This window comes from Amphibalanus amphitrite, unplaced genomic scaffold, assembly GCF_019059575.1.
Source record: "Amphibalanus amphitrite isolate SeventyFive unplaced genomic scaffold, NRLGWU_Aamphi_draft 000136F_arrow, whole genome shotgun sequence".
Taxonomy (NCBI): Eukaryota; Metazoa; Arthropoda; class Thecostraca; order Balanomorpha; family Balanidae; genus Amphibalanus; species Amphibalanus amphitrite.
In genome coordinates, this window is record NW_024881631.1 from 265,876 (window position 1) to 293,708 (window position 27,833).

General features: G+C 55.5%; 3 protein-coding genes across 13 annotated transcripts; 1 reads left to right on the forward strand and 2 right to left on the reverse strand.

Moving 5' to 3' along the window:
* Positions 1–755: 755 nt before the first annotated feature.
* On the reverse strand, positions 756–16,366 carry LOC122382250. 3 transcript variants are annotated; one of them, XM_043367338.1, is made up of 12 exons: positions 16,118–16,366; positions 12,404–12,560; positions 11,949–12,139; positions 11,378–11,572; positions 9,510–9,619; positions 7,646–7,959; positions 7,352–7,419; positions 5,754–5,834; positions 5,334–5,501; positions 1,973–2,176; positions 1,564–1,728; positions 756–1,278 (listed from the first exon to the last, which is right to left on the reverse strand). In XM_043367338.1, the coding sequence occupies exons 1-12, from the start codon at positions 16,164–16,166 to the stop codon at positions 1,184–1,186; spliced, it is 1,797 nt and encodes a 598-aa protein (XP_043223273.1). In that variant the 5' UTR covers positions 16,167–16,366; the 3' UTR covers positions 756–1,183. The 3 variants fall into 3 exon arrangements, with proteins under 3 accessions (XP_043223273.1, XP_043223271.1, XP_043223274.1); XM_043367336.1 differs by having other exon boundaries at positions 11,369–11,572; XM_043367339.1 differs by having other exon boundaries at positions 11,949–12,206; positions 16,118–16,322.
* Positions 16,367–18,764: 2,398 nt separating this feature from the next.
* LOC122382252 (protein Abitram-like) lies at positions 18,765–23,806 on the forward strand. 8 transcript variants are annotated; one of them, XM_043367344.1, is made up of 5 exons: positions 18,765–18,892; positions 19,834–19,939; positions 20,343–20,414; positions 20,690–21,009; positions 23,230–23,806. In XM_043367344.1, exons 4-5 carry the CDS (start codon positions 20,791–20,793, stop codon positions 23,557–23,559), a joined length of 549 nt encoding a protein of 182 aa, XP_043223279.1. In that variant the 5' UTR covers positions 18,765–18,892; positions 19,834–19,939; positions 20,343–20,414; positions 20,690–20,790; the 3' UTR covers positions 23,560–23,806. The 8 variants fall into 8 exon arrangements, with proteins under 8 accessions (XP_043223279.1, XP_043223278.1, XP_043223280.1 ...); XM_043367343.1 differs by having other exon boundaries at positions 18,790–19,001; XM_043367345.1 differs by having other exon boundaries at positions 18,888–18,933.
* Positions 23,807–23,914: 108 nt separating this feature from the next.
* On the reverse strand, positions 23,915–27,438 carry LOC122382251 (replication initiator 1-like). Of its 2 annotated transcripts, none has more exons than XM_043367340.1 (3): positions 27,249–27,438; positions 24,848–25,994; positions 23,915–24,375 (listed from the first exon to the last, which is right to left on the reverse strand). In XM_043367340.1, exons 2-3 carry the CDS (start codon positions 25,982–25,984, stop codon positions 23,947–23,949), a joined length of 1,566 nt encoding a protein of 521 aa, XP_043223275.1. In that variant the 5' UTR covers positions 25,985–25,994; positions 27,249–27,438; the 3' UTR covers positions 23,915–23,946. The 2 variants fall into 2 exon arrangements, with proteins under 2 accessions (XP_043223275.1, XP_043223276.1); XM_043367341.1 differs by having other exon boundaries at positions 26,970–27,257.
* Between the last annotated feature and the right edge of the window lie 395 nt (positions 27,439–27,833).

Here is a 27,833-nt window from a genome sequence, read left to right on the forward strand (position 1 = left end):
TGGACACCAGTGGGGCTTTCAGAGGCCGGTTTGGGCCCTCTGAAAGCTTCTGTAGGGCTCAGTGGAGCTCCTTAGGAGCCTTTGTTTAAAGCAAGCTCATGAGCCCTGCGACATTGTATGGTACTTGAGCCTGTCGCAGACATTTGACGAGAGTTGAGAAAGGCCCCGAAGATTTCGTTTTACGCTTTGAACGAAAATTGTGTCAGCACTCCAAAACTTATGAAAATCAGCTGTAAAATGTAATAAAGAACGAACTAGGAACATGGAATGAATCACAACATTGTCATTTCCGAGTCTGGACTTGGAGTCTGGAAGATTTTGGCGACTGCGAGTCAGGCTCTGGTTTGAACTGCACGCTCCAACCGAGTCTGACCTCACAGGCATTCTCAGAAAGATACCCCCATTTTTTCCCCGACTCCAAAATCTCATCGGATCTGTATCGATCTCAGGGGGTGCCCGGTCCGAGGTTGGGGGGGCAAGCTGCCCCGCTTGCCCCCCCGTGGCGACGCTAATGTACCGATGGCTCGGGTAACTAGCCGGACTACACGCAGTTGTTACATTTTAGGAGCATTGAAGACCCCTTTTTCATAAACACCCAGATTTCTTTTCAGCATGCCGTTCAATTTCGTTCATTCTCTTAAAACACAAGATGAAATATTAAATACGGTCTACGAAAATAAAATCAAGTTGATAGCACGCAACAACTCGCAAGTCTCTTAGCAAGCCACGCTTCATGAGCCAGTTAAAAACTACTATTTTATGCATGTCTTGCATTTCAGATATACATACAGGCATGTCATGACACAGTAGCACACTGGTTCATTGTTTATGTTCGTTTGATACAATGCAATTACTATGAGGTCCATATGCAATATGCATGATATAGCTACTCTACTTTCTCTCGCAATCCACTCATATACCGCAGCTGGGCCGGGAGGCAGCCCTGACCCGCCTCTCCCTGCTGAGTCCTGGCTCCAGTCCATCAGTCCATCAGTCCAGAGCGGGGACTCTGAATCAGTCATCAGTCAAACAACGGCACAGCGTCCGATTATGGATAAAACACATCGTCCAACTAAACATACGATACGTCACACAATAATATCACAGTGGGTAGCGGTCCGCGCGCTTCTGACTTGTAGAGGAACATGGATACGGGCGCTCTCCTCGGGCCCGGCCGGCGGGGTCACATTGCCAGCAGCAGTAGCGCCGCCGCCAGGGCCGCCAGCGCTGGCGCTGACACCTGGCGGTGGCCGGCTGAACTGCGCCGGTCCGGCCGCGCTGTAAAGGACAGAGGGCGGTGTCAGACAGCCAACGGGTACCGTGGCAGTGCCGGCACCTCGCAGCTACTCTGGGCTATCACTGACCTGCAGTGAACTATTCACTGCTCTGACCCTTCCCCCGCAAGATCCCGTGACCTGCGGTGCCTCAACCCATCGCATCGGACTGCTGACCCACCCTAACCGGTCCACCGGCCCCTGACCCACCCTGACCCGTCGCACCGGACCCTGCAGTGCCCTGTTTCGACCAGCCTGACCCCGCAGTACCCTGCCCGGTCCCACCGACCTGTGATGGGTCTCCAGGAGCGCCGGGTGGTGGGCGGCGGTCGGGGCGCGGATGTCGGCGCCCCGGTAACGCTGACAGAGGGTCGCTCCAGGTCCGTGGACGGCCGCAGTCGCCGGTCGGTCGGTACAGGGTCGTCCACCGTGCCGTCCTCACCCACACACGGAGCTGTCGGGGGTGCATGCAGCGACATCAATACACTGGGCCAATGCACTCCCAGCAACACAAACAACACAACAAATCATTCTTATCCAAAGAGCATCTTGAAGAAACAGGCTCCCCGGGATTATTTCAGGCAAATCCGGTCATCAAAGATCCTTACAAATTTGAGCCCGTCTTGCCAGCTCAGTCCTAACCGTCCTGCCTCTCTGCCCTCTCCTGACCATATTCCCTTCCCCGACCACCTTCTCACCTGTCCTCCTGATGAGCATGCCACTGGTGGCCGGGTCGACGTGTCTCCGACAGCCCGTCTCCGTGCTGGCGTCCCCAATAAACACCCGGCCGTCGGGCAGCACCCGGCCGGCGAAACACTCGTAGGTGAGCGCGTCCAGCCGCTGGGTGTACGTGTAGAGCACGTCCCCCTCGCGCCAGGTGCCCAGACACCGGTACTGGCGCTCTGTAGGAGGGAGAGAGAGAGGGTCAGACAACGGGAGAGAGAGGGGGGAGTCAGACACCGGGGGAGAAAGAGAGGGACGCATTCAGACAGCCGGAGCGGAGGGGAGGGGCAGACAGACACGGGCGCTGACGCTCTATGAGAGGAGTGGAGAGGGGAGGGGCAGTCAACGACAGGGTGTCACCAAAGTACCCCAAATGACACGCGCTGTTGGTAGGCCAGGGTCAACCGGGAGCTACCCGCCCTGTCACCGACCTTCACCAACTGCAGAGCGAGTGACAGACAGACAGACAGACAGACAGACAGACAAACGGACCGCAGTACCGGCCATGGAGAGTCAGCCGGATGTGACCGCCGCACCGGGCGGCGCCCGACACGCCCTACCCAGCCCCCCTCTCCCCCCCTCCCCCCGCCCCGGATGGACTAACAGACCACACAGCGACCAAACCGTCCGGCCAAACGGACGCGTACAGTCGGACGAGCCTACTGACGGAGTGACAGACACACGGGCAGCACAAAGATGAACGAATGGACGAACAGATGGACAGACGGGCTGGTGGGCAACGGAGAGACAGACGGACAAACGATTGGGCATAAAGCGGAAAAGAGCTGGGCAGACGATAATCAATCTACGAAAAGACTACATGAAACATGGCCTACATTACTAGACTGCAACTTGTAACCGTCATGGTGACAAGGAAGAGGTGGAAATTGATCGTTTACATTTCCGACGCAATAAAACAGCGAACTACAGCCAACTCATTCTGGTGAACGGTCGAGTGCTCATGCTACCGTGACGCAATACCAGCACCTAGGGCCTAGGCTATTGTTCATGGATCGAACAGCGGTCAAGGCGTGCCGTGCTGGGCCGCGCACTACACAGGTCAGAGTGGGGGGGGGGGGGGGGGGGGCTGGTGAATTGGTGCAAAAATTGTGCACCGGGGCGCTGTGCCGTGGAACTGGTGTGTTGGTGCTGTGTACAGGGTCGATCATTCTGCAGTGCTCTGGGTCTCAAAATGCACTGTTGCTCTGGTGCTACGGGTGCCACGTTGCTCAGGTGTTTCGGTGCTAAGCTGCTACGGTGCTCACGGCACTCCATTGCTCCGGTGCTCTGGTGCTATGGTCCGGCGGAAGGCGCCCTCCACTCCGTACCTTCTCTGTATCCAGGCGGCACCGTCAGAGTCTTGGCCGTGGTCGTGGCGGGGGCAGGGACCGGCGCTGCCGTGGTGGCCGCCGGACGGCTCTCTCCGACAAAGCTCGGCTCCGGGGTCGGGTCGAAGCCGGGCAGCGCGGGCCGACGGGGCGGCGGGGGCGGCGGGGTGCTGGGCCGGGCCGGACCGATCGGCTGCACGGGCCAGCCGCCGCTGAAGCTGCCCCGGTAGCCGGTCGGAGCGCCGTCCCGCTCCCCCGCAGGCCAGCCGGGCCGCAGGTTCGGCCCCGGCCGCAGGTTCGGCCCCGGTCGCAGCTCAGGCCCCGGTCGCCGTTGGTCCTGACGCCGGCCCGACCAGTACACAGACGAGTTCCGGGGGACCGCCGGGTCTCTGACCGCCCAGTCCCGGCCAGACTGGTCCTCAGCCGTCCCCCTCCCCTGGCCCGGCCTCTGGTAGCTGGTTTGATCCCGATCTTGGGAGCCCTTCCACCGTCCATCTCGACTACCGAAGGTATTCTGAGTAACACCTGTGTCTCCTTTCCGCCCCGGGCCGGGGTACCGGCCTGGCTGCCTACCTGCTCCCCAGTTACGGTCTCCACCCCTCTCTGGGGTGGGTACCGACTCCTGGTCTCGGCTGCCGCTCTCCCGATCCATGGTCGGTCTTCGTCTCTCTCCAGAGCCGCGCTCGCCCTCTGGGTCCGCTCTGGCGCCGTTCGTCCGTCTAAAGGACTCTCCACGCCCGGCGGGATTTGTACCCCGCTCCTGGCCCGGCCGACGGTCCTGCCCTGCCGTCGGTCCGTCCCTCCTCCCTGGCGCCTCTCCTGGTCCTCCGTCCTCCTCCTGTTCCTGGTGGTAGATCCACGGATCATAGGCGTCATCGGCCGGTCCACTGGTGGTGGTGTACGCCCCGTCCCGCGCCGACGGCAGCGCGTAGCTGACCCGCGTGGTGCGCGGCTGTGAGACGTGGTAGCGGACGGCGTCCCGGCGCCAGCGGCGGCGGGCGGGTGACCGTTCCGCGCCGGCGGCCGCTCGGTCACTGGTCGACTGTCTGCCGGCTCCGGGCGGCCCCACTGGCCGGCCCCAGCCGCTCCACTGACCCGACTGTCTGCCCCTGCCGCCGGCGGACTCTGAACGGCTGACATGGACGCTGGGAGTCCCTGGCCGACCACTGCGGCCACTTGATATCTCTGGACGTCCGCTCCAGGTGCCGGGAGTTTCTGGGCGGCCTCTCTGACCAGAAGAAGTTTCTGGAACGCTTCCCTGTCTAGCAGAGGTTCCTGGCCGTCTACCTTGGCCAGAAAAGGTTTCTGGGCGGCCTCTCTGACCAGAGGAATTTTCTTGAACGTTTCCTTGACTAGCAGATGTTTTTCGAATACTTCCCTGTCCGTCAAAGGTTCCTGGACGTCTTCCTTGGTCAGCAGAAATTTCCCAGAGTCCTCCCTGATCAGCAGCAGGCTCCCGACGACCTCCCCAGCCACCAGCGGTGTTCTGGCGGTGCTGCTGCTGCGGAGTCCCCCTGGGCCGGCCGGCTGGGCTCTGTGTTTGCCAGGGGTGGCTCCCGGCCCTCTCAGAGTCCCTGCTGATCGGAATCACTGCAGGCCGGGACGGGAACTGCTGAGATCCCGAATTCACTACCCGACGACCGGATGGCGGCTGGGATGCTGTAACGGAAGAACGGTGACGGACGGCTCCAGATGGGGAAGAATGCAAGTGCGTACATTTGTCGAGACGTTAGGGATTCCACATATGTAGTGTGGTCACTCGGTAAGTTCTCAATATCAAGATATCGAGGTAATTAAGTATTAACGTATACGAGCGTTAATTATGGCGTGCACTCGTGTCATGTACTCGTTAACACTTAGTGTGGTGTGTAAGCAGTAGAAGTCTGCTGCAAAAGTCAAAGTGTCTTCACTGTAGTTTCACTTCGATAGGCGGCTTCGGGAAAGGAGATCAGAAGGAAGGATAGAGGAATAGAGGGAGAGAGATAGAGTGAGAGGTTGGTGTACCCACCTTCGTAGACGTCGGTGCTGTCGACGCAGCTGGTTACGGTGTAGAGCATGTTCTGTGGCCGGCGGCAGTCGGAGGAGAGCCGGGCGCACAGCTGACCGCCGGTGGCCGGGATGGTGCCCACGTACTCTCCCGACACGGGACACGAGGCTTCCTCGACTATACGCTGGCCTGGGGAACACGGAGATACAGATAAGACCTCAGTACCGGGCACGAGGCCTCATCGACTAAACGCTGACCTGGTGAACGCGGAGGGAAAGGTCAGGCCCAGGACACTGGCCCAAAGACAGAGGACATCAGACAAAGGCCCAAAGACACATCAGACAAAGGACATCGTTCGTCATAGAGGGACACGGACCCGGAACCAGCACGGAAGAATATACGGACGTGGAAATCAAATTTATGGAATTAAGTGGTACTCACGTCCTTGCGTTATCCATCCGGAGTCCTCAAACCGATGTGGACTGCACAAGCTGTTAGAGATGCGAGGACTTGGTGAAAGACCTGAAAAAAGATAAATTGAGATTAGTGCGCGTACCGGCACACTCATACAAGTGCAGGTACGGCATCACTGACTGATCGACTGACTGTGACTGATCGCACCCTGTATTGTAACTGCAGTGACGCCTCTATATTGCTTGTCTCACGACTCGAGACACCATCATCTCCACGATGACGACCCTCTGACGACCCATGCCCGATTTGGACAACCCAGCCGTAACAGTAAACACCCTGTAAACGGCTCTCTGGAAGCGGCGGGCGTCGAGGCGTGAACCCGCGCGCCTGGCCTTGGCCGATAGGAGCCATCCAGGGTTCGGGGGTCGGGGTGAGAACTCATCGAGCCGTTCACACACGCACAGGGCACACAGTCGGCGCGACGGAGCGGCGGGTACGCGGGGGGTAGAGAGGTCGGCGGGCCAAGGCCAGTGCGGGAGGGTGGCAGTGCAGACAGCCGGGCGGCAGACGGACAGAGCTGAGAACGCCGGCAGCCGGGCGGCGGGAGGGGAACGAGTGCAGCATGATTGAGCCCGCCCGGCCGCGATAGACAGGAAGTCGTTGAGTGCGAATTCGAAGATAATTGCCGGCGTCGTTAGCGTCGCTTCCGATGACCGCTGCAGCGCAGCTGGTCTCCAAATAAAGCTACTGGCATCCACGGAACGATTAAACCCAGTCTGCAACTCGACACTGAAGGGAAAATTGTGCGAACGTTTCACTTATAGAGCCCCACATAGTGGAATAGTTTTACGTTTTACGATCGGTGTGAGGCGCCGTGGCTGCCAGAGGTCAGTGTGCGCGCGCCGGCTGCGGCTGGTCGGCACGGCCCGCCGCCGGCCGGTGTCGACCCGTGCACGCCTGGCCGTGTGAGCCGCCGCGCGCCGTACCGTGTTGCAGAGCCGGCGGCCGGCGGTGCCACCGGGTCGGCCCCGCCCCCGACATTACTGCGGCCGGGTCGCATTCCTGGCGCCACCCGGCGTCCAGTGCAGCCCGCACCTGCGCTCGCCAATTGAACGGCAAATTGCCGGCCGCGGCCGCGCGGCGCGAGCACAAATCACAGCGCCGGCCCGATACGATCGGCGCGTCCCAGCGCTGGTGGCCGATTGGCGCACAGGTCCGGCCGGGGGAGACAGAGCGCACCGGCACACGCACACAGTAACCGGGGGACAAGCGATCGGTACTGCACACACTAATGGGTGGGCACGCACGCACAGGGTCAGCGTGGAACATACTGACCGGCGGGCAGCGCCGCACACGCCAACGGTTAGTCCAGGACGTACTGCTATAGTACCCGGGGGACGGCCCGAGCTAGGACGGATCAGGACCGAATCAGCTCAGGTCAGGGTGAGCGGGGTCGATTATTGTCAGGTCATGTCGGGTCAGGCCGGATTGGATCTGGTAAGGTAGTGCGAGCCAAGTCAGGTCAGGTCAAATCAGGCCACAACGTGTAAGTCAGGTCAGATCGAGTGGGGCAGGTCAAATCGGACCGGTTCAGGTTAGGTCGGGTCACTAGCGACAGTACTCACCGAGCTGTAGTTCCATAACATTGACGGCCCGCTCCTTGAGCCAGATACAGTTGTACTGCTCCTCCCCGCTGTGGGCACACAACGACACACCGTCAGAAGTGGCCAACAGACAGCTCAGAAGAAACGTGATGCGTGACAAATCATCGACTTGTAGAATCACTAGATTTAACGTCTCTCACTAGACAAGAGCCAATTTTTGCACAGTTTGCTTACATCGTCGTAGCGTCGTCTACACTTCACATGGCGTGACCTGCCGCGAGGCGCAAACTCGAGGTAGATTGATGGCTGACTCACCAGTGCGACCGGGTGTAGATGACGAACTTGTCGTCGCCGCCGCCGACGCAGCGCGCTGTGTAGCTGGCTAAATTCGCCACATCCTTGTAGACGATCGTGTTGCCGGAGATGTGCGCGTGCTGCCAGTGGCCGTGCGCCCACTCCGGGAAGGTACAGGTGGCGCGGCGCACGGCCGGCGGCCACGGCCGGGAGGGGGCCGCGTACAGCACCAGCCGCTCGGGGCCGTCCGTGGCGCTCTGCAGACGACCGTGACACGAGCCGTCCGGGGACAGCGAGAGGAAGATCCGGCCGGTGCCGACCTCCTCCCGGTATAACTGACAAACACAGGCACAGACACAATCAGACACAGACACAGACACACGACTCACACACATACGGCTCAGATGCACGGTAAATGACGGCGGACAGCGGACTCGCGCAGCATTTGCGTCAAACAGGCTGTGCTGCGAGTGATTCGACTGTCGACTTGGCAGCCTCAAGTATTGATTAGTTACCCCGCAGAACATAGAGCATAGCTGCTCGGCAGGAAGTGACACTGACACCTCCCCCAGGCATTTCCCCCCGGCGGTGTATAGAGACGGTCCGGTCAGTCAGTGTGTGTTGAGCGGGGCAGCCGTTGGCCGGCGCTCGGCTGAGGTCATCCGCCGCGGCCCGGCCGGCCCGGCAGCTCTGCCTGCACGCCGCCGGCCGTGCGTGATCTGTTGGAGCACGATGGCACAGCCGAGGTCACGACCTTCTGCACCGGGCGGGCGTTCAGCACACACCTGGGACGAGCGGTCAGCCCCGGGGAGGGCCCACGTGACCACCGAGCTCGGCGCGGGATCCGGGCTTCAGCCGAACACACCCCGACCCGCACCAACCGCCACCAACGAGCGATAAACCCGAGCGGCTCATCCATGATGGAACAGTCATTGAATCGACAGGCTCGAACACCCGTCAATCATCTGTTTACTGATGAGATGAGAGGCATTCCCCTATTGATTCCATCCGTCATTACGACATTATTTCGGAGCCATCACCGGGTTCGTGTCGGCGGTGCCCTGGGCGGGTCGCGTTGGGTGGACAAAGGCCGACACGGCTGCGGTTTCGCGCGCCGGTCCCGCGGTTATCCCCCCCTCCCGCCGCCGGAAACCCCCACCAACAGGATGCGCCGCTCCGCCCCGAGCCGGGCTGAGCTGAGCTGACCGGACCGGACCGGCCGGGCGCTGCCGTGACGGCGGGCCATTGGCGCGGGCGTCCTTCGCGCCGCCGCCAGCGACCGCCGCCGGCGACCGGCGGAACACCGTGGGAACGGAGAGCGGCGGCGGCGGCCGTCTCCGGAGTACAGGAGATCGATACCGGATCACCGGGGCAGTGGAAGATCGGTGCCGGATCACTACGAGTAAGTGATCGAAACCGGGTCACCGAATCAGCTGAATATGTACCGGATCACCACAGGATCTGTACCGGATCACCAAATCACTTATAATGTCTATATCAGATTACCGAATCATCAGATGATCAGCACCCGATCACCAAATGATCAGCACAAGACTACCAGAGGATCCTGGATCATCAGATCAATGAAAGATCTAATCCGGATCACAAGACCTGACTATGAATCACTACAGGATCCATGCTAGGTCGTCAGAGTCCAGAGAACCGTCAGATAATCACAGTGGTCTTATCGTAACCACAATCGGTGGCCGGCCGGTGAGGGGTGGCGTAGGGTCGGTTAGTCAGTGGAGAGAGCCCTGCTGGGTACTCAGTAGCTGGTACTCACGGCACATCTGTAGCGCGGCCGACCGGTTGTGAGGGGTGGGGTGTAACTGGCGGCGGTTGGTCGGTGGGGAGCGGTACTCGGTACTCGGTACTCGGTACTCACAGCGCATCTGTAGCGCGGCCGACCGGTACCCGCAGCGTTCACGTCCATCAGCGTCAGGTAGCGGCTGCCGCGGCCGTCGTCCCAGTCTGCCAGACACTGGTACGTGGCGTCTGTGGGGCGGGACAGACGGCGGCGTCACTCAGAGGGCGGTGACTGTGGGGAGGCGACTACGCCAGCCATTCCGCCCTGCTGAGAGCCGATCACTATTTTACAGTCAATGTCTACACATGACAACATTGCAGTCATCGCTTGGCTTGACAGCACATATCATAGCGCTCCAACCATTCCTCAGCAGCCCTCGCAGCACTTCACAGCAGCCGGCACCCGGTAGTCAACATACATACTCTCGTAGTCCACAAGCTGTCACCCTGTGGTCGGTAAAACCCTTGCAATACATCACCGCAACCATCAACCGTTAGTCGGAATTCCCCTCGCATCTCTCCAGCCACCACCAGTAGTCAGTATGCCTCTCATATCACACAACCATCACCCGGTAGCCGGAATTCTCCACACAGTCTCGCAGCCGCCACCCGGTAGCTTGTGATGAGCGACCCATACGTCACCTCCGGTCTGTAATCACGGTGTCTGGTGCCAAAGCTGCGGCCAACTCAAACCGCTTCCAGGAGGCCCGGCTAATGAGGCGTACATCACCGGTCTCGGTCTCGCCGCTAAGGAATCCTAATTGGCGCGGAATGTGATAATGCTACCGTGGCCTACCGCGCCGCTGTGGCCGCGGGGCGCGTCTGTCGGCAGCGCGGCCCGGTATGCTGACGGCCGCCTTACCGAGAACAACAGGCTGTGCTTGCAAGGGCGCGTATTGTCATATATCTGGTATAGCCGCCATCAATGTCGGACATTGCCCGGGGCGGCAGGCGGCTCACACAGTCCGCCGTGCGACCGGCCGCCCAGGAATGCAACCGGCGCGGTGGCCGCGCGGCGGACGGACCGCACTGCCGACGGACACTAGGGGAGGACGGGCGGGCGGACACTAGGGGAGGACCAGCGGACGGGCGGCACTGCCGACGGACCGACTAGGGGAGGACGGGCGGAGGGAGGGACTGGGGGAGGGAGTGGGAGGGTGTGGGAGGGTGTGAGAGGGAGTGGGAGGGTGTGAGAGGGAGTGGGAGGGAGTGGGAGGGAGTGGGAGGGAGCGGGGGCGATCGAGTAGAAGCAGGGCTGGGAAGGAGGAGCGGAGGTGGAGCGAAGGAGGGATTGGATGAATCAGGATAGTCAGGTAAGACGAACGGTAAGAAAGGGAGAGCAACGGAAAGGAACGGGTTGGGACAGGTGGCAGATATAGGGGAAATGATAAAGTATGAAGAGGGAAAGGCTGGATAATGCATCAATAACGCCCGATAAGGATCAGTGATAACCGAAGCGCATGGGACATGCAGAGCAGATCATGATGTAGGGGATCAAGTTATACCGGTGGCCTGGACCGTTTGCGGCCCTCCGTTCCCTGAAGCGGGTTAACTGTTGCGCCTCTGCCGAAGGGAGCGGCTCTGGCGGTCGGGCAGTCAGCTCGGTCAGTGGCTCGTCCCGGTGACCGGTCCGCGTCCGCCGCTGCCGGCGCTTAGTCGCCTGACTGCGACTGTGGGATCTCTGCAGCTGGTTGCCGCCGGCGCCGGTACCGTGACCTCCCGGCCATCAGCGGCGCTCTCCGCCGGCCGCCGCCGCCGCCGGGCCCACGCCGCCGTGAGAACCGCCCGATAGGAAGTGCTGGCCGTGTCTGCGTGCAGTCCGTACCCCGTGCAGTCCGTACCCGTGCAGTCCGTACCCGTGCAGTTCATGCAGTCCATCCTCTCACACCACGCGAGACAGGTGAGAAAAATAGAACAGAAAGACGTGGGCATGCTTACAAGCCTTACTGAGGTTCTTCTGGAACGAGCAGCCGCGGAAGTGCAGATGGAGGCCGAAGCCGTACGGACAGTTGGAGGAGAGTTGAGAGCTGGTGCCCGGGCAGACGGCGCCCTCCGCCTCCGACTCGTATGTGAACGAGAAGCGGCCGCTGATCGGACAGTAAACCGGCGCCGTATGCTCCTCCGACGTCCGCGTCTTCGTCTCTGGAACAGACGGAGGAGACGGGCGTTAATCGATGCAATAGGAGGGAGTAGAGATGTCCAGTTACGTATGTTTCCTCATTAGCAAGTGGGGTGCGATGTGTCAGCTAGCGAGCCATTCAAGCTATTGTGGTCACCGAGCTTCTACGCCGTAAAAACGTTTCGAATAAATCCAAGCTGTTAATGGGATAACCATAACTCAACATAAGGTAAGGACGGCAGCAAGCTTTGAATCCGCAGCAATAAGCCATTGATGCATCAACCCTCTGTTAATTCAAACATTTAGCCGTTTAAAACTAGTAACATAAATTTGCAAAACAGCAAGTCTTTACGCTGCGATCGTAAATTCAAGACGATAAAATGATATATTTCTACTCACTGTACATGATGATTTCGTGGACGCGGCCGCGGCGCCTCGCCTCCTCGGAGCTGAGCTCGGCGGCCGTCGGACACAGCCGGTACGTGTCGTTGAGGTTGGTGGCGCAGCTACTCTGAGGGTCCCGCGTGTGCAGCTGCAGGACGTTCGCAGAGCGCACCGCCATGTGGAAACAGCGCAGACAGCCGTTACTCCTGCGGGACGGGTCAGGAATAGTCAGAGCGGACCGCCATATGGAAACAGCGCAGACAGCCGTTACTCCTGCGGGAGGGGTCAGGGTTCGGTCAGAGACACACGCGGTAGACGCTCATGATAAACAAACATGAGAGTCATTCACAAAATCCGGCAGAAACTGTAAGCATAAAAACTACAAGAAAGGCACACATTTCAATCAGCAATGCTCAAACAGCACAGCACAGCGTTCACCCATCGTTGCAGTTAACCTTTGCGTAACTTACCCATCCCGTAGAATAAGATTGTCATCGACCTTTTTGTGGCAGAAGCCGTACGGCAGGATGCTGTTGATCTCGATGAGTACCTCGGAGTATTGGTTGGGCGCGGTCTGCACCGCATAGGTGCCGTGATACTCGAACGGAAAGAAACAGTCGCCCAGGACTGAAAACAGACAGACACAGTGTCACTGTCACTGTCTCCGGCCGTGCATTCAGTGACGCTAGAGTGAGGCTTCACACCGTCTAAGCAAAACGTCCATTGATTATCCTCACTCTTTGAGACAAAACGAACATTGTGACAAAAAATGAAAACAACGGGAATATTAAATTAAAATGATTAAAGAGATGAGTTTTAAATATTAGGCGAAGGGTCATGGGCGTCCTTACAGCATGACGTCAGTATTTAACACATTTCTGTCAGAAAACTTATAAGATGCTGTCTTGGTCACAACTGCAGTCTCCGCCTTGGCTTGGTGTTAATGGCTCATGACTTCGTTGCAGTCTCTTCATCGGCTTTATGCTAGTGACTCATGGCTCTGTTGCAGTTTCCGCCTTGGCTTGGTGTTAATGACCCATGGCTCCGTTGCAGTCTCTCCCTTGACTTGGTGTTACCGACCCATGACTCCATTGCAGTCCCTGCTTCAGCTTGGTGTTACCGACACATGACTCCGTTGCAGTCTCTCCATCGGCTTAGCGCTAGTGAGTAGTGACTCATGGCTCCGTTGCAGTCTCCACCGTAGCTTGGTGCTACCGACCGGTTGCTCCGTTGCAGTCTCCGCCTTACCCCGAATTCGGAGTCTCCCGGACGACGAAGATGCTTCGTCGTCCGACCAATGCCGTTGAGGTTGGCGGGGGCGGGACTGCGCGGCTATCGAACGGGATTGGCCGTTAGACGTAGAATGTTCTTCTTCCGAGGAGACTGCAAACACACCCTTAGCTTGGTGTTAGTGACTCATAGTTAAGTTGCAGTCTCTCAGTAACTCGTCTCGTCAAAAGTCCTATTATGGTCGAGTCCGTCACAATCCTCACATAACTTGTAGGACTGGATCTCTTGATTGAGTTCAAATTGTTTGAATGAATGAATGAACGACTCAGTGAATGAGCGGAGACCCTGAGATAACCCTGACTAGTCAAAGTCACGTATGATCGACGAACTGGTGGATTCAACAGGGCCAGGACGCCGCTGCCGGCTGGAGAGGGGCTGACTACTCTGAACCGGGCTCGTGAGCTAACTGAAGTCACGACTCCAGCCCTTTTCCAGACATCAGGACGAGCCCGCTCCTCTTTGCTGATCATCATCCCTCGATCTCCTATTCCGAGTAGGAAGGTCATCTATAAACGGTCAGCATCCATCGCTAGCCTGCTAAAAGGCTCCTACATCGTCACCTGGTCCAACAGCTGCCCCTCATAGCTACAGTGGCAATTAGCAGCCTCTCACTCCTCCTCGCTGATCCCCTGCTGCCAGCCCGCCCGAGTACCGTTGGAGCCGGACTTCCGGCCGCCCCCGCCCACCGCCGGAAGTGACCGCTGGTGACGTCAGACGCGGGAGTGACGTCACGATACCCCGCCCGGACGGGTGGCTCGGCGTGGGTCACGCGTTCTGACCGCGCTAACGGTTCGTGACCTCGTTATCACTCGTTAGATCTTCACGGTGTGTATCAACAAATATCCGTGATTTTGTCACTTAAGAGCACTTCTACCGAGGACTCGAGACGGAATGTGCTCGTACAATTTGACTTCGTGAAAATGCACTGAAAGCTGTTTATAAAACGCTTATAACACATACCTGTTTTTGAACGAAAACGGATCATCTTGCGACGGTGCTAAGTGGCTCAATTTAGGACACAGTGAGCTTTATGGGCCAATTGAGATAACTACCCACCGTGGTGGTGTTCAGAACAGTACAAAATGAGCAGCTGAGTGCAGTTGGGCACGAGTTCCCGCTAGCCAGGTGTGGGCCGGTGGCCCGGTGGTCCGGCCGTGCTGAGCGGCAGCTGCCGGCCGCTCGTCCGGCGGCGCGCGCGACCAGCTCACCGGGATGATTACGATCGGAATTGGCGGGCGGGGCCGTCCGGTGGACGCCAGTTACGACTTACGCAGCCGGTGGGGGCTAGTTGAGCGCGCGGCGGTATCTGGACAGGGGCAGGTGATCACTGAGCAGCGGGGAGGTCTCAGCTGCAGCGGAGCTGGGCCCGCACCCGCCCACAGCAATTTGGCAGAGGTGATCACCGTCCGCCTCCGTGAGGTTTTCCGGGCAGCTGCCCCGCACCGTTTATACACTGCCTATTACCCGGTATTTGGGAAGCTGCCGAAAACCGTTTACACACCACCTCTTCCCTGGTATTTGAGAAGCTACCCTCGCCCCTCACCTCCACCTCCACTGCCGCAGACCGGTTCAACTGGAGCCCCTGGGTGCCGCTGATCTGCACGATATACGAGCAAACCATTTACGCCAGACATAAGACGAAACCGCAAAGGTAACTTCACTCTCTCTCTCTCACTTTACCCTCAGTAAGAAATGCCCGGCTGAAGAAATAAATTCATTCGCTCAGTCGAGTGAGATGTACGAATTCGCCAGTAAAGTTTTTATAGCAGCAATAAATTGAAAAATTTATTTTATTCATGTAAATAGTGCACATCTGCTGAATTTTGTGCGACTACCATACTATCCATTGTAGTCATATGACACTCGTTTCAGTAGTTGACTCAAATCAGCTCGGAGGTGGAGCAGCACTCTCGATATAGCACGGTGCGCGGCCGTCGCCCCCGCACGGTCGTCCCGGAAGTGGCGTCACCAGCTAGCTGCCGGGACACACCCACTAATACGGGCACCACCCCGCACCGGTCCAGGCCGCCACCCTGACCCCGCCCGATAACCACAGGCACAGACACCCGGGCCTACAGCCACACACACAAACCGATCGGAAATCGATCGGAATGTTCCACCGCGCCCTCCCGTCCGCTGTTGGAATGTTTAGTTGTACCCTCTCATCCCGTTGAAGTGACCGTTTGAGTGACTGGGTGCTATCCTAATAGGGCACATCCGTTCCAACGGGATGGGCTCGGTTGCGGCAGTGAACCATTCTGAGGTCGACACTCTACAAGCCCTTTGTCTCCTCAATAGCATAGTACCTATCACACGGATCAGAAACGATCCCCGTAGGACGAAAGAAGACGAAACAAAATCAGCAATCTAAGCAGTCGAAACCCGACCCAGACCAAGACTGATTCACCAGAGGTAATCTAACGGCAATAACGTTTCGGAATGTCCACATTTCCGCCCGTTCCGCTCACGGAGTGGTTGCATATATTCAGTCCGCAACACCAAGCAAGGACGATCCAAATCCCGGTGATCGGTGTGGGGGACGGAGGTGTTTATATGCTTTAGATCAAACGCAGGTGCGCGAGAACTGAAGAGGCTAGGCTTGAGTAAATGACCACATGACCTGTGGAGGACTTCAAGTTGAGCCGCCTAAGTGTTGAAAGGCTACTGACCTCAACCTGGCCCTGGGCGAAGGGCTGCGAGAGGTGAAATTCCGCAATCTAAAATAACGTCTTTGGCAGTGTATGAAAAGAAATGTAGCCTGACCATGGGCTGTTTTCCTCTCGGCTCTCGGCCAGCTGAGGCCGCCAGTGCCGACTGACCTGAGTGCAGGACGGCGAGGAGTGTGGAGAGGCCTGAGTGAGTTATCGCTGGGACTGCAGATAGAGGCCACTGACCTGAGTGCAGGACGGCCAGGAGTGTGGTGGCCGCCAGCCCCAGCCACATGCTGCCACCGCCACCGGCGCCCCCGCCCGCGGTCACGCAGCCGCACGGTCGCCGGATTGTGCTCACAGTGTCACACACGCTCACCGCTCACCACTGATCTCAGAGCCACACACCTCCCGTCGCGCTGCCGTGCGAACCACTGCGGCGACCGGGCCGCAGCGGGCCGGCCGGGCCGGGCGGCCGGTCCGTCCACCAATCACGGCTCCGGCTGCCGCGGCCGGCGACCCGCCCCGCCCCGCACCAGACGCCCCGCCCCGCTCCGCAGGAGACGCTCCGCCCCCTCTCAGCGTCCTGCGTCTCATGTAACACACGAGCGACCGGAATAAGCAGCTCATGTCCGGCCACCGTCCGGCGCAGACGCTGCCCGAGAATACCGTCAGAGATAACCGCTGTCCGGGAGGCTAGAGCAGTTTCACTGTCCGGGGACAACCACGGCCACCGTCCGGACAGTCAATGTCCGGAACGGTCTCTGTCTGGGGCAGTTCACTTTACGGAGCCCTCTGGCGGCCCGTAGGCCGGCTGGGCGAACCACCGATTGAGTTCCGACTCCGTGCCACCCCCGACTGGCCGAGAATACCCGCCGGATCAGAGCTACCGTGTGTTACGGCCACCCAACAGCCAGACGACTGACGAAAGGTCAGCTTCAGTAGCAGCTCCATATCTCTTCGGGGTTTAGGTGGCTGGGGGCAGCGGGACTCCATTCCAGTGCGTAGCGGACACAGTTTCTTTTTATCCTATCATCCCACGACACTGAAATGGTCCCAGTAGACTACAAGCGCCTTATTCAACTACAGCATTGTCAGCGGCAAGCATCGTCTGGAACGCCGCTGTTCATGCTAGCCGTCTATGACAATGCATTGTCACGGACGGGGTAACCCGGGCCGGCCGCGGTCACAATATCGACAACGTGACAACGTCAAAGACAGTGGCTGCACTACAGCGGCCTACAGAGACCCACAGCCGCCAGTCCTGCCAGCCTGTGCCTCGTTTTGTCATTCGCCGTTTACGTCAGTCTGGGTGTCTGGCTGTCCATAGCAATACCTTGCATTTGTCAGCAGCCGGCTGATCTGGATGGATGATACGCCACATGATCAGCATCAATCTGTCATAGGGTCTGTTCCAGTCGCGCTTCCTAACACCTCTAAACTCCTCCAAAATTGCTTTCCTGTTCCAGTGGCAGCTCTAGCCCCTACAAAGCCAAGGAGGGCCCTGCTCCAACCTCCTCTATCTTGCTCTTGGAGGAGTTTAGAGGCGTTAGGAAGTGCGACTGGAACAGACCCGTAGTCTGCAGTGGCGCGGTGCCGCGTGCAGTTTGCCCAGTCCTTGAGGTAGACATGGTGGACACCTGAATACGGATGAGCCGCATAGTGAAATCCCAATCTAACCAAATTGAAATGGGTAACTGGGCTCATCGAAACATAAAATCATCCAGCAGCTATGGAAGGGCTCACACCGTCATGAGGCCATGAGACTCAGTACTCACAGGGGCTCAAGTTCAGGGTAAGTATAAGAGCGCCCCATTTTAATGCTATCGATGTATCTTCGTCACCCGCTCATAAGAGAACGGGCAAAACGCTGGTGAGATGCGATCCCACGCCGCGATGGAAGAGAGCAATAGGAATGAGAGGTGCCCTCGCCGAATGAAGGCCCACAGCTAGGTAAGTAATTGAAATATAAGAGCACACAATGTACGTGCATTCACTGTGTACCGTTAGGCGTTATGTGATCCGTGTTTGGCTTGGCTGTCAAGTTGTTCATGCGTTTAGGTAAACGGCACATCTAGTTCTGCATCGTTGATTGTTCGCTGCCCAAAAGTCGCAAACGTCTCAAAAAATGTAAGATGTGACCTTAAACTGCTATGCAGGTAAGATGCCAAAAAACAAAAAGAGCTATTATGCGAGAATGATAAGCTGGATTTTTTGCCCATTTCCTCCACGCAATGCAAGCTGCGTGCTGACGACAGAAAGGAAGCTAGTCCTGAGTCCGTGACCTCGTCATCGATGCATTCTTCATTTTTTTTTACGCCGTCACCCACGATCAGGTGACCAATAGTCCCCTCCCTCTACCCCAGCGACAGTGAGCGTACCTACTTACGAGCAAGCATACAAACACGCGGGCAGGGCAGGTATACAATCACGCGGGCAGGTATGTACGCTCCAAGACCTCGAAAATAAGTAAGATTGTAAGCAAGCAAGCAAGCAAGCAAACACACAAACAAACAAGCAAATAAACAAATGAACAAACTAATAAACAAACACACACACGCCAACAAACACACAGACAAACACAGCCGTAGGTAGGTAGGTAGGTAGGACTAGGTATATAATGAGTGACTTTGATTCCCTCACCCGTCAATCCCTTGCAGCTGATGAACTGAAGATATATGATGCAAATTAATTAAAATTGTTTTGAAAATGATCTTGGAAGCGTGCACGACCAATAAAAGATATGCAACAGCACTGAAACATAGAAATATAAATTACATCTACGTTTTTAGAGCACTTTTATGTTACCAATGGGCACACAAGTCGAAAGAAGAATAAAAGTAATTTTTATTACGATAAAACTCGGTCCCGTTGGGATTCGATCCCACGACATTTCACGGAACAGGCATAACTGAAGCGCCTAGTTGAGAAAAAGAGACGCCCGTGCTGCCATATTTCATACTAAATTTTTGGATACTGGAAGAAAATCAACTAAACCGAAAAAAAAAACAGAAACTGGGGGTAACTAATAACCAAGCTAATAACTGCATTTCCTTCTTGTGGTTGCGCATGGATTGTTGTTTACTTATTCGAACTTGATTGGATAAAAAGAAAGCTTTTTGATGAACCAGTAAGTAAGGCTGTTCAACTAATCAAAGAGTTCCAGAAATCTGAAACCAGCCAGATGCTGATGTAGTAGAATGGAGATTGGAGGTCTTATGTAATGAACTTACAGGCCATTTTAATTTCGTAAGCAGTGCTATATAAACCTGTAAACCATTTTGAGCGAAAGTCTTGGACCTCCGTTCCGTCGTTTCCATCCAGAGGCGGATCCAGCTCAGAGTTTTGGGGGGGGAGGCAAACCATAAAATTTATTGATTCTTTCCATGCATCGTCCATAGGCGTAATGTTAAAATTATGCCATTTGGGGGGGGGGGCAAATGCCCATTTTGCCCCCCCTGGATCTGCCACTGTTTCCATCCTCAGGATACTGAAATCCTTGCTTGGCGGGCTGGTCGGCCTGTCCATTCGGACGGGCTCAGCCCCTGCGACTCTAGGGTGTCTGCCCAGTAATGTCTCCCCCTAACTCCTATCATCCTTCCGGCTCTGAAATGGTCTTGTCAGACCGGAAGGGCCTAACCCAACAAAAACATACAAAGTCTTGGAGGTGAAGAGCCAAGGGGGCTTTTGGGCGAATTATCCTCTCACTCTAGCACATTCTAAGACAGTAACTCTTTATAACTGTTACATACTAACATTCATACTGCTGTCATGTGTCCAAAATTTTCGAAAATTAAGTTATGTTTGATCTCAATGCATGTGCATCAGACACCAAGACATGGGTGTACAGCACAGTGTCCATTGGGCAGTGAGTGCCTGAATTGGGACATGATCTGGAATGCAGTTGCTTGAGGATCGGAAGTTAGCTCTGACACCATGCTTTCTATGCTCTTTTGTTTCAGGTTGTAGCACTGAGTGCCTATCGCCATGCATGGCGATTTGTCCAGCCATCTGCACTCCCAAGAATGCAATGAGCTGATTGAACAACTCAAGAACTGTCATCAGGAGGTAAGCAGTATAAAGAGTTTGATGCATGCATACCTATGTACTAAACTCTGACCAGTTGGGTTAGATTCCCAGGAAAGACACAGCCTATAGCTCCCTGGCCGCATGAAACCAGGCCGGACAAGGTGCATTTTCCCTTTAGAACTTGATACGCAGGATGCTTGAAGAATAATCATTGAGAAGTGAGAAGTAGAGATTTTGCAGGAAATTATGGGGGCCACTAGCCCAAAAAGTATCAAATCAATCGCATGCGACTACACCCCAGTGGTGAAGGTAGATACAGTTTCGTCCCTTGATCCGCCCTATAGTGCTTAAGACATTTATTTTGCCGTTTGATGATTTCCGTTACTTGCTTGTTTTTCATTCTGATTCAGTCCTACAATGACGTGAGGTTTGTCTGTTTCAGCAATTCTTCGGGAAGTGGTTCGGCGCCTGCAGTGGAATTGACGTGAAAGTGCGTCGGTGTCTGAAGCTAGAGGTAGGCCGACGAAATGCTGGCCACACAAAGATGTGGGGCGATAGGCCTGCTATGGGTTAGCCTGTTCCATTTTTGTTGTTACCTACTGGTCGTAATTCGTGGGGAATCGGTTGGAAATTACAACTAAAGGATGTGTGATCAGAAGTCCCGATGAGAGCTCCGGCCTTTTCTTTCTGTTGGTTTAGGGCAGGGTGGTTGAGGTAAACGCAGGGATTTCCTGGTTAGGCTGATGTTTTTTCACCATACTGACCATGTGCGTCGCCGTCGCATTTCAGCGGTTGGAGCGACAGAAGACCAATAACGAGCTGGCGGCGGCCAAGCACCAGCAGTTCCAGGAGCGTATGAAGCAGCGCACCGCCGGCGCCGCGCAGTGACCATGACGCCCGTGCCGGCCATCGAGCACTCGGTGGAGCTGGAGGGCCAGCCGCGCGACTTCCTGGAGCGCTACTACGAGTGCCGCTACGTACTGGACCGGCGGCGGCCCGGCCACGACTACCGGCTGCTGTTCCACTCCAACGGTCTGATCGCGCTGATGCTGGCGCCGTCCCACCCGCTGGTGGCCTCCGGCGCCACCGTCACCGGCATCGACTTTCAGGTGAGGGCTGTCAGTCGACCGGCTTTCGCCTCAAAGGCAGAGTGAGATATCGTGACAGCCCGGAGCTCGATGATTGCGTTATGACCGGCTTGGGAAGGATTAGTCAGGGACTGAGGGTCAGGGATGAGGGATTTTAATGGCCAGGGATGCTTTATTTTTTATTTACCTTAAGTATTTACCTTAAGTAAAGGTCATTAGGTACCCTTTCGAGTAATCAGACCCTTTACTCAAGAGATGCCTCCTCTTCTTCTGACAAAGACGAGTAGGCTGCCATGCTAGGTGAGGCCATACATTGATGGCCACGATGATCATTAGTATGAGAACTTGTAGTTGAACTTTTCAGGGTGGTCCTTCCATTCCTTCCCCAGTCTGTACTTGAACACATCGACATTTGGAGCATCGATGGTGTGGGTTGACAGCTTGTTCCATGTCTGAGTTACTCGTGCCGCAAAGAAGGCTTTTCTGGGTCCCAATTGATGCTGAACTTGAAGTTTTTGATCGTGACCTCGGGTGACACGGCTGAGAGAGTTCTTGAACATGCTGTTGTGACAACACGGGCACTCTCTTTGGAAGTCCACCTTGTCGAAGCCTTTCAAAATTTTGAAGGTCTCGATGATGTCCGACCGTTTCCGTCGGAATTCCAGAGTAGGTAAATTAAGGCTCCTGAGGCGATCTGAATATGAAAGGTGAGACAGTCCGTTCACCAGCCGTGTTGCCCGCCGCTGCACCTGTTCGAGTGCATCTTTGTCCTTTTTGAACTTGGGACTCCATATAACAGTTGCATACTCGAGGTGGGGCCTGACAATGCTTTTGTACAAGGCTTTGAAAATGTCGCTGTCAATGTTTGCAAAGGTATGCTTGATTGCACCAAGAATTCTATTGGCCTTGTTAATCTGGTTAGTGACATGTTTTGAGAAGGATAGCTTCATGTCTATAGTGACTCCCAGGTCCTTTTCCTCACAGACTGCTTCAAGGGTATGTTTGCCTCCACCCATAGTTGTCATGGTATACTCACTTCCAGGATTTGTTGGTCCAAGATGCATGACCTTGCATTTGAGTGGATGAAAGATCATCTGCATTGTTTTTGCCCAATCTTGCAAAGAGTTGATGTCCTCTTGCAGATTGTGAAGTTCACCATCGCGCTCGTTGATGACTTGGTAGACCTTGGTATCGTCCGCAAACATAGAGATATGACAATTTAAGAGGTCGGGAACATCACAGACAAACATGGAAAACAAGAGAGGCCCGAGCACTGAGCCTTGCGGCACTCCACTTGTTACATACTCCCAGTCTGAGAGTGATCCATTGACGTTCACTCTTTGCCGCCTGCCTGTTAGAAAACTCCTTATCCACTGATGAGTCTTTGCATTCACCCCTAGAGCCTGGACCTGGGCTAGAAGCCTTTCATGGGGCACAGTGTCGAACGCTTTGGCATAGTCCAGAAACACAACATCCACTGGTAAGCTGTGGCTTAGCGCTTCCGTCCAAATATCAAGAGCTTCCAGTAGGTTTGTGACTGTAGATTTCCCTGTGATGAAACCATGTTGTTGGCGAGCGATAAGATTGTTTGTCTTCAGATGAGCGATGATGTCCTCGCATATGATCCTCTCCAGAATCTTGCATAATATTGATGTCAGTGACACTGGTCGGTAGTTCGCGGGATCACTTTTGTCGCCTTTTTTAAAGATTGGCGTGACGGTGGCCACCTTCCATTGCCGTGGAACTTCTCCAGTTTCAATACTTTTACAGAACAGAGATGTGATGGGTGTCGCAAGTTGGTCAGCAAGTTCGTGCAAAACACGAGGGTGCATGTTGTCGGGGCCTGGCGATTTATCAATCTTCAGTGTTTTCAGCTTGGCATGGACTCGCTGAACAGTTATCGCAACTTGCATCTCTGCCTCCAAAGGCTTTGGAGCTAGCGTTGGGATCGATGACTTGTCTTCCTTTGTGAAAACGCTTGCGTACTGATGATTCAATATATCAGCCTTGTGCTTGTTGTTAGTTGCCAGTTCACCATTAGCACTACGCAAGTCCGAGATACCACATTTTGATTTCCTGCGACGGTTGACGTAGTTCCAAAACACTTTGTGATTTCCTTTGACTTATTTTTTTATATTATTATTTCACGTACGAGGCACTGACTGGTAATCGATGGTGTCGGCAGTCGCCCAGTTGGTACCGTCGGTCAGCTTGTGAACACCATTCCTCTCGTCTCCCCAGGTAACCGAGCACACCAACCGGCTGGAGAACAAGGTCTCCGGCAAGGGGAAGCGCGGCGCCCAGCTGGTGACCGGCGACGCGCCGCTCTTCTCCGTCACGTGCGCCGACGGCGAGCGCTACGTGATCCCGGCCTGCGTGCGGGGGAAGCTGGTGCAGCTGAACGAGCGGCTGCGCGCCGAGCCGCAGCTGCTCGTCTCCGACAGCGGCGGAGCCGGGTTCGTGGCGCTGATCCTGCCCAAACTGGGCACCAGCCGGGCGCAGATGGCCGGCACGCTGCAGCCGGCAGAGTACGCGGCGCGCCGGTCCGCCGCCTCAGCCGCAGACCGGTGACCGCAGAGAGGTGCCCCTGAGCCACCCGGCACGGACACGGGCACCCGCTCAACTCTCACGGAGACTGGGTGTTCCCGCCCCGCGTAAGAGCAGAGACCAGACTGTACGCTGTACAGTGTGCATCAGCTGTAGTGTGACGTTCCTCAAGTGAACTGTTGAGCTCAGAAGTGTGTAATATGGTACACATTGTGTGTTGCTACTAGTGCGTGTTGTTGAGTTCTACATGAATAGAAGACCAACGTAAAGATCTCGGCATTTGGAAGCTTTACTCGTATAACACACAGACGATCCGGGAGTGTTTCGCTGATGGACGCGTTTTCGGATTGCGACGCCTCTTAACCGCTAGAAACACACCTCATACACACAGAGTCATCATGTATTGTCACGTCACCGTATGTCGCCTCCAATGATGCCCGTCACCAGGTGCTGCTCTTCCTGACCCGCCGGGATGCTGATGCCGCCGCGGTCCTCGGCCGGCGAGTCTGGAGCGATGGTGAACACGTACTCGTGCCGCACGGCCGGCGGCTCGGCGCCCGGAGCCGCCGGAGCCGGAGCCGCGTACCCGGAGAGCATCGGCTCGGCGGCGGCGGCCGGATCGTCCTCCTCCTCGCTGGCCGCGGCCATCAGACCCTTCTGGTGGTCGCTCATGTGCATGCCGTACGAGATCTCGTTGACAGTGCAGAAGTTGCAGAGCTGGCAGCGGAAGATGCCAAGACCGCCGTGCCGGTTGATGATGTGCGACTTGATGGCGCTCGACTGGATGCACTCGTAGTCGCAGTGAGGACAGCTGTACGGCCGCACGCCAGTGTGCCGCATCTGACGGAGGGGGGGGGGGGGGGTCAGACACCAACTGAGGGCTGTGTAAGGGGGAGGGGGGAGGTCAGGTACCGGCCGGGGCATCTGTGGGGAGGGGGCGGGAGGTCAGGAGACAGGAACCCGCCGGGCGCGTCTGTTGAAGGAAGAAAGTGTGTGCGGCAGCAGGAATCGTGGCATTGGAGGCTGTGGGAAATTATGGGACGGGAAGGAGAGAGCGCCGTGGTGTAACACCAATGGAATGAAAGACACTCTCCGCTAATGCACTGAATACTAATTGATCACTTATACGGCAAAACGGATACCGGTAAAGGCAGGAGAGATTCACGTACGCCTCAACCCGTGATGGTGTGCGAAAAGGTACCTCGTCAACGATAGAAGCAAAACAAAATGATTATATTTATATTTACGCCACCATAAACGCGTGCCTAGGCGGCGCAAGCTGCCGACGCAATCCCCACCCGCCCGTACTGACCTTGTGCCTGCGGAAGGTGCTGGGGTCGCGGGTCTTGTAGTCGCAGCCGGGTTCTGTGCAGACGAACGGCGTCTCGCCGCTGTGTCCGCGCATGTGGAGCTGCAGCAGCGCCTTGGTGGCCGACGTGTGGTTGCACACGCGGCAGCAGAAGCTGCGCACCTTCTCGTGCAGAATGCGCTGGTGGATGCGCAGCGTCTTCACCGAGCTGAACATCTTGGAGCAGGTGGGGCAGACGTGCGGCCGGAACCACTTTGGGACCGAGAGCCGGCCGGCGCCCTCGGCGTGCACCACCCGGTGGTTGAGCAGCTGCGACAGCTGCCGGAAGCCCTTGTTGCACTCGGTGCAGACGAAGCGGCGCTCGCTGACGTGCAGCTGCCGGTGGTTCTCCATGTTGCTGTAGAGCGCGCACCGGAACCGGCACTTGTCGCACTTGAACAGGTCCAGGTCGGTGCCGTGCGCGCGCCACATGTGCGTCATTACTCGCGTCCAGCTGGTGGTGGTGAACTCAGTGCACTGGCTGCACTTGAACGACTTGGCCGTCACGTGGCACCGCTCGTGCGTGGCGCGGTACTGCTCGCACGTGAAGCGCAGCGAACACTTCTCCACGCGGCACTGGAACCGTTTATCGTGGCGCAGCTTGGGCGGCGGTCGGCGCTCGCGCGTCTTTTTCGGCTGCGTCTCGTCTGCGGCGGGCGGCTCGGCCGGTTTGGTGGCGGCGCCGGCGCTGCCGGTGGCCGCCGCCGTCTCGCGCCGCTTTCTGGAGAGGTGGGCGCGCTTCAGGTGCAGCTTGCAGTCGCGCAGCGTGTCGGACACGTGGCCACACTCGCTGCAGAGGAACAGCTGTTTGTCGCCGAGCTGCGGCCGGTCCAGCGGCGCGGCCGGCGGCGGCGGCGGCGCAGGGGCGGGGGCGGCCGGCGCCGCCTCCGGCTGGCAGTGACGCTGCTCGATGTGCTCGGTGATGGCCACCAGCGAGCCGAACAGCTCCGAGCACAGCCGGCACCGGAACGCCGTCACCTCGTCGTACAGCAGCTCCAGCGGCACGGAAAAGTCCAGCTGCAGCTGACCGGGGTCGGGCAGCAGCGCCGCCAGATCCCCGCCGGCCGGCGCGCCCAGAGCCTCCGTCAGCCAGCTCTCCATGACTCACCAGCTGCCCGACAAAACAGCGCTGTCAGACACCTAGGTCTTTGATGTGTTCTGTGACAGATGACACTTAAATAAATACTGGCAAAAATAACTTTTGGAAACTACTCATTTTTCAGTTTCAGGTTATATTATGCATACTACGGGACAGCACCTAGTCCTGCATTGCTCATTATCAAAATAACAAAAATGAAAAATATTGATCAGAGACTCTAGTTAGTCAATCTTACATTGGATTATTTAAAAAAGAAACCATTAAACAACTAACCTAACAGAAGTTGAAAATGGAAAAAAATACAAAATAAGTTGCGAGTTGCAACTGCAACCTGCAGGTAGGAAGATTGATAAAATTTGTTGCAATGATACAGCTCTAGTCTCACAACATGGCAGGTATTCTTTTTTCAACACAACAGAAAATAGCTTGATGACTGCACTATCAGTTGATCAGAAGTCATATCACAAAATAACACATTGCTCCACCTTTTTTACTGGACACAGCATTGAACTAATTTTACTTTCAGTGTGGCAGCAAAGAGGGAAATTTTGTTTCTGAGGCAACTATAAACTTTTGAGCATTGTCATCAAACTTGAACTAGGAGGAAAATCTACGAGTTGAACCCAACCCAAGGTATGATGCCTAGTGCATCTTGGTGTTGTGTTTATTGCGGCCAACACAGTCTTCAAGGACCGAATTATTCTCAGTTTTGTCAAAATAAGAATACCTACCATGCAGTAAGATTGAGATGGTCCTGTAGTTCAACTTTGTGATTCAAGAAGCTGCAATTCAAGTGTGGCTTGCAAGCTTACTAAATACTAGCTCTAACAATAACAATAAATTCTTAGGAGCATATAAAACTTGTAAGACAATGCAGTAAGATAAGAAGAACTTAAAAAACTCATGAAATATATCCAACAATATTGATATTAAGGATCAGTTTAAGCACACCAATAATCTACGTATTTGGCTTTGAATAGTATTTACCTGGGTTTAACTCGTCTAGTTATTTCAATTGAATATCCATCTTGCTTCACGGCTTACAAGAGTCAATCACAATCAATCAATGATCAATGACAATGATCAATGTGATCAATGACACAATCAATGATCAGAGTCAATGCGTCAAACAGAGTCAATTGCAATGAGTCAACAGAGTCAATGCCATGACTCTGTCAACAAGATTCATGAGAATATCTGTACGGATATCTTAGAAATCAAATAATAATAATTAATAAGATACTTTCCTACCCAAGAACCACTCACCAGTGTCGGAGAATTTCGAAATAGAAAAAGCAGCAAAACACCACAACTCTCAATGAAAAATGTATTGTGTTCAAATAAAATTCTTTTTCGGCTATTGTCGAAAGATACCGACAGACAGCCAATCACAGTGCTGCAAATTCTTTAGCAGTTGTATGGTTAAATCTCTAGTCGCTTGATAGAACAAATTCTCCATTTACTTGTGCGCCATTTATGCAGCAAGCTCTTGCTTCCATATAATGTCCTCATCTAGCGTAATTCTTTTTTCCCCCCAAAGGAAGGCGCTATACGGAGAATATCCCATTGCGTCATTGAAAAGTGACTTACACCTCTCACAGGCCAGCTGGCTGCGTGGTGTAGTGGTGAGCACACTCGCCTCGTGATCTAATAACCACGCTAATAACTAAGGTACGATACCCGACGCCGGTCGAACTTTTTGGCGCGTTGTAGGTTAGGTTGTAGGTTTGTAGGTTGTAGGTCTGTAGGTTAGGTTGTAGGTTTGTAGGTTGTAGGTTGTAGGTTTGTAGGTTGTAGGTTAGGTCAGGTGAGGTTAGGTTATGTTTGTTTTTGTTTGGTTTGTTTACCAAG

Excerpts from the sequence above, each read along its gene's own strand:
- LOC122382250 (XM_043367336.1), bottom strand. The coding sequence starts at position 16,166 with ATGTGGCTGGGGCTGGCGGCCACCACACTCCTGGCCGTCCTGCACTCA. Across the intron at positions 12,140-12,403 it reads AATCTTATTCTACGGGATGG|GAGTAACGGCTGTCTGCGCT; the intron begins GTAAGTTACGCA and ends CCCGTCCCGCAG. Across the intron at positions 2,177-5,333 it reads CAGCACCGACGTCTACGAAG|AGCGCCAGTACCGGTGTCTG; the intron begins GTGGGTACACCA and ends TCCCTCCTACAG.
- LOC122382252 (XM_043367344.1), top strand. The coding sequence starts at position 20,791 with ATGACGCCCGTGCCGGCCATCGAGCACTCGGTGGAGCTGGAGGGCCAG. Across the intron at positions 21,010-23,229 it reads TCACCGGCATCGACTTTCAG|GTAACCGAGCACACCAACCG; the intron begins GTGAGGGCTGTC and ends TCGTCTCCCCAG.
- LOC122382251 (XM_043367340.1), bottom strand. The coding sequence starts at position 25,984 with ATGGAGAGCTGGCTGACGGAGGCTCTGGGCGCGCCGGCCGGCGGGGAT. Across the intron at positions 24,376-24,847 it reads GCACCTTCCGCAGGCACAAG|ATGCGGCACACTGGCGTGCG; the intron begins GTCAGTACGGGC and ends CCCCTCCGTCAG.